This window comes from Pteropus alecto, unplaced genomic scaffold, assembly GCF_000325575.1.
Source record: "Pteropus alecto unplaced genomic scaffold, ASM32557v1 scaffold793, whole genome shotgun sequence".
Classification (NCBI taxonomy): domain Eukaryota; kingdom Metazoa; phylum Chordata; class Mammalia; order Chiroptera; family Pteropodidae; genus Pteropus; species Pteropus alecto.
Window position 1 is genome coordinate 12,453 of NW_006433390.1, and position 7,153 is coordinate 19,605.

General features: G+C 55.2%; 1 protein-coding gene across 1 annotated transcript in view; it reads left to right on the forward strand.

The window, feature by feature from the left end:
* DTX4 (deltex E3 ubiquitin ligase 4) overlaps nucleotides 1-7,153 on the forward strand; it is a 27,736-nt gene that overhangs the window by 1,951 nt on the left and 18,632 nt on the right. The window contains exon 2 of the mRNA XM_006908319.3: nucleotides 6,130-6,853. Within this exon, the coding sequence (XP_006908381.1) occupies nucleotides 6,130-6,853 (724 nt within the window). The remainder of the gene's footprint in view (nucleotides 1-6,129; nucleotides 6,854-7,153) is intronic.

Below are 7,153 nucleotides of genomic sequence, written 5' to 3' on the forward strand. Positions count from 1 at the left end.
TTGAAACAAAATCTCTGCAGCAAATGGAGAAACCACGCTGGTGACGCAAGAGTCCCAGCCCTTGTTCGCATTTGGGAAGGGAGAAAGTTTAATCGGTGCTTAGGGGTATCTAAGATGGGCATGGTACCTTGGAAGGGTCATGGCCTGGGGAGGGGTGGTGGGTGGGGGGGGTCCTTTCCACATAAATAAAGTTCTAGGAAAACTGGGTTGAAGGACAGAAGCTAGGTACCTCCGCCAGGGCTGATCACTCTGCCCTGAGGACAGGCTGGGCACTGCCTGGTGGCTAGCAGTTTAGTCCAAGGCCAGCCACCAGGACCTCAGGGCAGAGTGCCGAGGGTGCCTCAGATTTTCGACCTGGCCCCAGATCATTTTAAACATGGCCTCAGTGTGGTACCTTGGAAGGGTCATGGCCTGGGGTGGGGTGGTTTCACAGTCCTGTCTGTCCTGGAGGCACACATTCCCATGGCCGAGGTTTTACCCCCTCATTCCGGTGGTGGTGGGGTACCGAGCGCCTCCCTCCTCAGTGCCAGGCCCTGTGCTGGGTGCTGGCAGCCCTGGGCTGAATTCCCAGGAATGCTGGGTCTGTCGTGGAGCTTGTCAAAGTAGAATAGGATCTCTGGGTTTCTGGGCTCGGAGCCCCCTCCTCTTCCTTCCCTGCCAACAGACACACAGTTCCTCTCAATATAGCTCATTGATGAGGCGGTGGCAGGCGAGGAACTTTAAACTACTGGCTCCCAGGCAACCTCGGCCAAGCCCTGGCAATGTTTAATTAAATTACCCACCGTCTCTCTCTCTCTCTCTCTCCCCCTACCCCCACCACCACCACCAATTCAAGCCACAGTTTGAAGCTGGGAACCAGAAACATCCCCATAAACAAAAGAGAGCTGGAAGTCCCCTGCCTGGAGGCGATTCCTCCCTTTTTTCGTTGGCTCTTCCATGTGGAGACATTTCCTGACGTGGGAGCTTTGTTTTTTTTCTTTTCAGAGGTTGCCTGCCCTGCTGCTGAGGGGGTCCTCAGACTGCCTGCCCCCCTGGGCTCCCATCTCATCCAGCCTGTCTCCAGGGAGATGGCTAGGAGGTTGCAGACACCCTCTGCCAGCCTCTGTTTGCCCCGGGCCTTTTGTCCCCCAGACTGCCTCCCGGTCTGAGCTTATTTGCATTTTACGCTGGTCTCCTCTGTGGCATTTTTGGGCTAGAGAATCTGGAGGAAGGGAAGAGATGGGGACAGACAGAGGCGACTGGGTCTTGGCTGCTTCCAAAAGCCTTAGTTGGGTCCTCGCTACCTACGGTCATTTACCTTGACTGGGCTGACCTTTTCCAGTGGTAGGGCAGTGACCGGAGCATCAGTCTCCCCTGTGTCTTCCAACACACCTGATCACTGCCCTCTCCAGGGCCCCAGCATCAGGATGGGGGAAGACCCAGGCTGGGTGGGGGAGACATGACAGGCTCTCATCCTGGACTCTTGGCTTCTGACGTGACCTTGAGCGAGGCCCTTAACTGCTCAGGCCTCATTTTCCTCTGTAGAATGAAGAGCAGCCTTACGAGTCCCTCTGGCTCCTACCTTCCCATCATGCACATCGGCGGGTGAATGCGTTTGGCCCCTGTAACGGTGATGATGCCACTTAGAAGTGGCATGGTGTGAAGGAGGGACGTTTCCAGCTCAGAGTTTTCTATGCGACTCTGGCCTCTTTTATGGCTGTAATGCGGTGAGAGGGTCGGGTGGAGAGGTTGGATCATGAAAGGTTTGACAGAAGCCGATTTTCAGCCCCCCTCCTCCCAAAAAGAAACCCCTCCGTCCTCTGTGAGCACAGGAACGGAGGAGGCAAAGATCGGGGGACACGAAACATCTTTCGTCATGTCCATTTTATAGGAAAGGAAGCTCGAAAGTCTACAGCTAGTCGATGGCGGAGCTGAGGTTCCCAGTTAAATGTTCCATACTCTACTCCTGCGTGCGGTGAGCGCACGTGGAATGCCTCCTTCGTGCAGGCCTGGTGCCAGGCATGTGGGGGTAGCAATAACCAGCACCGAAGTCTTTGCCTTCCTGGAACATTCTAGCCGGGGTGAGGGGTTGCGGGTAAGAAAGGCGGGGATTTGGGGGCACGATGTGGGTGAAACACCCTAGAGACCTCACATCACACCTGAAAGGGGTCGTCTCCCATGACCCAGGAGCCAAACCATCTTGAGTGCTCTGGAGAGCAGGCGTCTGGGTTGCCAGGAAAAAAAAAAAAAGTGATTTTTCTTTCTCGTTCTTCCTTCTTTATCCCATTAGAGGCCTTTTCCTTGGGTCGCTGCACCCTGGGACCAAATGAGTTTCCTCGGATCATCTAGTCCATCGTCCCGATCATAGAAAGGTCCAGGACGGGTCCAGACGGAGTGGACCCTGGGAACAGTCAGACAGACCCCGCCATCTTTCTCCTTGCACATCTTTGCTCTGAGGTCTGCTCCTGTCGCTAAATAAGCTGCTCGGGCTGAGCTTAACTCGCTACTTTTCCCTCCCAAACCCAGCTCTTCCTCTCGACACCCCTCTGCCTGTGAACCCTCAGGTAGCCCTTTTACCGCTTGCCCACGGTCAAGGCCTGAGGACTCTTTGACGCATTCTGTCATTCAGCATCGTATTCGGGTGCCCAGGATGTTTGGGCGCGTAGCGCATGTGACCAAGCTGTTGGGCCATCAGTGTGGGCACGATGAAGACTCAGGGTGAGTTCGCATGCGGATTCCCAGGCCCAGTCCCTGGAGACACTGACCCCCAGGGCTGAGGGGCACCACTGCTTTGTACCCCAGGAGATTCTGAAGCAGGCGATGCTGGAGCCTCTCTGGGGAAGCATTCGGCCACTCGTGGTCAAGTCTTACCCGTTTCCTCTCCGTAGGTTTTCTCCACCTGCTTTCATTTTCACGCCCAGCACCCTCATTACTTCTCACGTAGAACTAGTTAACAGAGCAGCCTTGGTCTTGTCACTCCTCTGTGTCACACACTTCACTGGCTCCTCATTACCTACCAATAAAACCCATCACAGCCTGGCGGTCTAGACCCTCTGCGCTCCGGTTCTCACACCTTTCCAGGTTTATCTTCCTCCATGCCTTACATTTTCCTCTATGCCTGACAAACCCCCGTCTGCCTTGACCTCGTGCATCCCCTCGGATTCTCTGACACGCCACCCCAACCATTCACAAGGTCCCTTCCACTGCAATGCCCTCCTCCTCTGCTGTTCTTGCCGATTGCAATTCTGCTTATCATTCAGGTCTTACGCTATCTGTCATCCATTTCTTGAAACGTGCGCCACACCATCATTACCTCATTTATGTAATCGATATTGACCGAGCCCATAGGACATGCCAGGTACAGGGGGTGCAGCCATGAGCAGAGACACCTGGATGGACGCCCGGGCTCGTGGGATTGGGAGTCCACTGAAGAGAAACATTCATCAGGTTAATCACACAGATAAGTGTGTCACTGCACATGATGATAAATAGGAACAGGAACTTGACCTGAAGGATGAGTAGCGAAGAGGATGAGCTTGTGGAGAGGGACCAGCGTTGTGAAGGGGCCCAGAGAAGCATGGCAGTGGGCAGAGGCTGAAGGAGGCCAGGGCAGCAGACATGTATGTGGGCAGAGTATATTACGTGTGAGGGGGCCACAGAGGTTGGCGGGTGGAGGGGACCTCCGTCCTGACCTCAGGGGGTCATGGAAGGCATCTAAGTACAGTGGGAACGTGGTCAGGTTCTCAGCCAACGTGCATTTGATTGGTAGCTTTCTTGGCGCCGTTCTGCCTCATAGTCATCGGCACTCCTGTCCTGTGTTAGACTGTGAGCTACCTGAGGAGCGCCTGGAGCGGCTAGTGAGTACTCGGCGATATGCGAGAAATGATAAAATGCCAAAATGCCGCAGTAGTCAGAAGTCATCAGTCGATCACAGCACGTCAGGAAGCCCTTGTTACTGCCGGTCACTGCATTAGGCAACGGGGCAAGGAGCTGGCCTCTGGTGTCCACTGTGCCTCCACTGAGGGCTCTGGTGTCCCCAGATGTCCCGAGGGTGGGGCCTGGACTGGGAGAACCTTTCAAGACGTGGATGGCAAACAGCATAGGACCTGAATGATCCGGAGAATTTCAATAAGTAAACATGGCAGGCAAGGAGGGCATTTCGGTAGAAGGGACCCGGTGAATAGGGGAGGAGGTCAGAGATGCTTGAGGATAAAAGGGGCATCTGTTTGTCAGGAGCGGGGGGCGGGGGGGAACACAAGCACAGAAGAAGACGAACCTGGAAAGGTGTGCGAGAGCCACAGCAGAGTCTCCAGAAGTTCTGGGGCAATTCTCTGGCATCTCTGGGGCTGGCGGCACTTGTGAAAATGCCTTTCAAACACATCTGCGAGAATGGGCCAAATACAATGTCCCTGTTACCCTGGAAAAAATATAGTGTCATTTAAGCTCTCTAAATTTAATTTCTCCATCTGTAAAAGATGTTTCATAGGATTGCCATGAAGTCTGTATGATCTGGAATAAGAAAAAGTGCTTTCTGAATAACACAGCATCCCCTGCACTAAACTTTCCTATAGTCCTCCATCCTGCTTAGACATATAATAGAAAATAAATTACAATCATAATCACCAACTTGCCACATGACAGGTGTTATTTCGGTGCTTTATCGTCATTCCTGCATTTAATCCACATTCACCCACTGAAGTAGCTATCCGAACAGATGAGGAAACTGAGGCTCGATCACACAGCCGGAAGGGACGGAGCCTCCACTGTGGGACACGAAGCCTGTCCTCTTTGTTCCCCAGGGAGCTGGCTGCTTAGGAAGGAAATGGAGGCCAACCAGGGGACTATTGCCCCCCTTCCTCCCGTCCTCCATGTCCCCTGCAGAGGGCCTGGTGCTGAATAGGGGATTGTTCTGCCTCTCCCTCCTGCCTCTGAATGTTGATGTTTTGGGTCATTAGGGGCTTGGAGACGGGGTGGGGGGCAGGTTATGACCCTGGCAAAGGCCTGAATAGCCATTGTTCCTTTTCTTCCCCCCTTGAATGGGATTCTGTCCCAAGTCTTGGTGTCTCCCTCTGGGTCGGAGGAAGGGTGAGTCAGAGGCTGGAGAAGGGGAGCCTTTTCCCACCACGTTGATGGATAGAACTCAGGCAGACAGATTCGGAGCCTCCTTGGAGCTCCCTGGCCTCCCCACCTGCCTCGGACCAGGTGTCCTCAGCCTCAGTGATGATGCCATGAAATGAGCCCCGGTCTGGGCATGGGGTGGGTAGAGGAGAAGACAGTTACGGGCTTAGTTTTCCCTTCGGTCCTGCAGGCTCCCTTCCACCGTACCGTTCTCCTGCCAAAACCCTGTCCCGGCCCCCCGACCCAGCAAGACTATAAAAATTAATATAACCTTCTCTTTAGGAGGCTTTGAGCTTCTTGAAAGAAAGACATCTGATAAATAGAAAAGTATTTTTATGACCATTATTGTTGATACAAGATTCGATGATGGGAAATTTGAGAGAATGCGCTCAATCTGATTTCTCAAAGTAAGACCCCAGCTCAATCACCACTGCCTCTGGGCAGCATTCCTGGACGGAGGCAGAGTCTTCCTCTGCCCTCTCGGTTTCCATGGCCCTGTGTCCTTTTCCTCCATAATCCTTGGGGCAGGGACTTTTAGGGACAGGGGAGAAGGAATATCATATTTAAGAGCACCTGTTGGGTGTCAAGGGCTTCATATGCCGTAAGGCATAGGAGAAATCCAGGACCTGGCATACACAAATGCATATTTGTTGAATGAATATGTGAGTCACAATTAACTTTCACAAAGACTCGGCAAAGATGTTACCATTCTGTTTCTGACGGATGACAAGGAGGCTGAGGAATCCGCATGAGCTAGTAAGTGAACAAACTCGGCTGCAGACCAAGGTGTCTTGAGTCCAAACCAGGAGGTGCTCCTTCTGGTACCAGGCACTGCCTGCCACATGTCTTCCTTGTAACTCACCCGTTTCACCCTGGTGCGACTGCAGACTCCTGTAAGGCGGGAATGAGTCTCACGCAAAGCCGCCATCTCCACCACACGCAGTAGGATTCATTCACTGTTTACTTATTAATGAAACAATTCCGTTTCATTCCTTGCTGACCTTGACCCTCTGCTCTGTCCCGCTCTGGCAGGGACCCTCCGCCCTGTTCGCCGCAACTACTATGACCCGTCCTCGGCCCCCGGGAAGGGCGTGGTGTGGGAGTGGGAGACCGACAACGGCTCTTGGACGCCCTACGACATGGAAGTGGGCATCACCATCCAGCACGCCTACGAGAAGCAGCACCCCTGGATCGACCTCACTTCCATCGGCTTTAGCTACGTCATCGACTTCAGCACCATGGGCCAGATCAACCGGCAGACTCAGCGCCAGCGCCGCGTGCGCCGGCGTCTCGACCTCATCTACCCGATGGTCACGGGCTCCTTGCCGAAGGCCCAGTCCTGGCCGGCCAACCCCGGGTCGGCCGCCTTGCCCCCCGGCCCGCCCTGCTCCTGCCCACAGTGCGTCCTGGTGATGAGCGTCAAGGCGGCCGTGGTCAACGGGAGCGCCGGGTCCCTGCAGCCCCCCGTGGCCCGCAAGAACGTGGCCCCATCCGGAGCGGTCAAGCTGCCCCCGCCACCAGGCCCGGGGACCAAGCCACTGGACAGCACAGGCACCATTCGAGGCCCGATAAAGAGCGCCCCATCGCAGCCCATGCGGCGACAAGCCTCCGGCACGCCGGCAGGGGCGACTGCGGGCTCTCCTGCCAGCCCCCCAGGAGCCAACGTCAAGACGGGAAGGGTGGCCCTGGCGACTTTGAATCGAACCAACCTGCAGCGACTGGCCATCGCCCAGTCCCGGGTGCTGATCGCCTCTGGGTAGGTGCTTCCACGGCCGGTGCCTCTAGGGGGGAGGGGGCGGGGAGGGGGACACCACCTGCGGACTCGCCTCCCCCGCAGAGATGGAGGAGGGGCTGCCGAGACTTAAGCTCTGGTCCTCTGCCCGCAGGCTGCAGGTGGAAGGCGGAGCCTTGTTTGTGGTAGATGAGGGAGGGTTTAGCCTTTGGGGCCCACAGTTGGGGGGGCGGGGAGGGGGGAGTACTTAGTAATAGCCAGGAGCATAGTGCGCTGCCACCATGTTGTAGTTTGAGGGCTGTATGGCCTCATTTCATCCTTAAG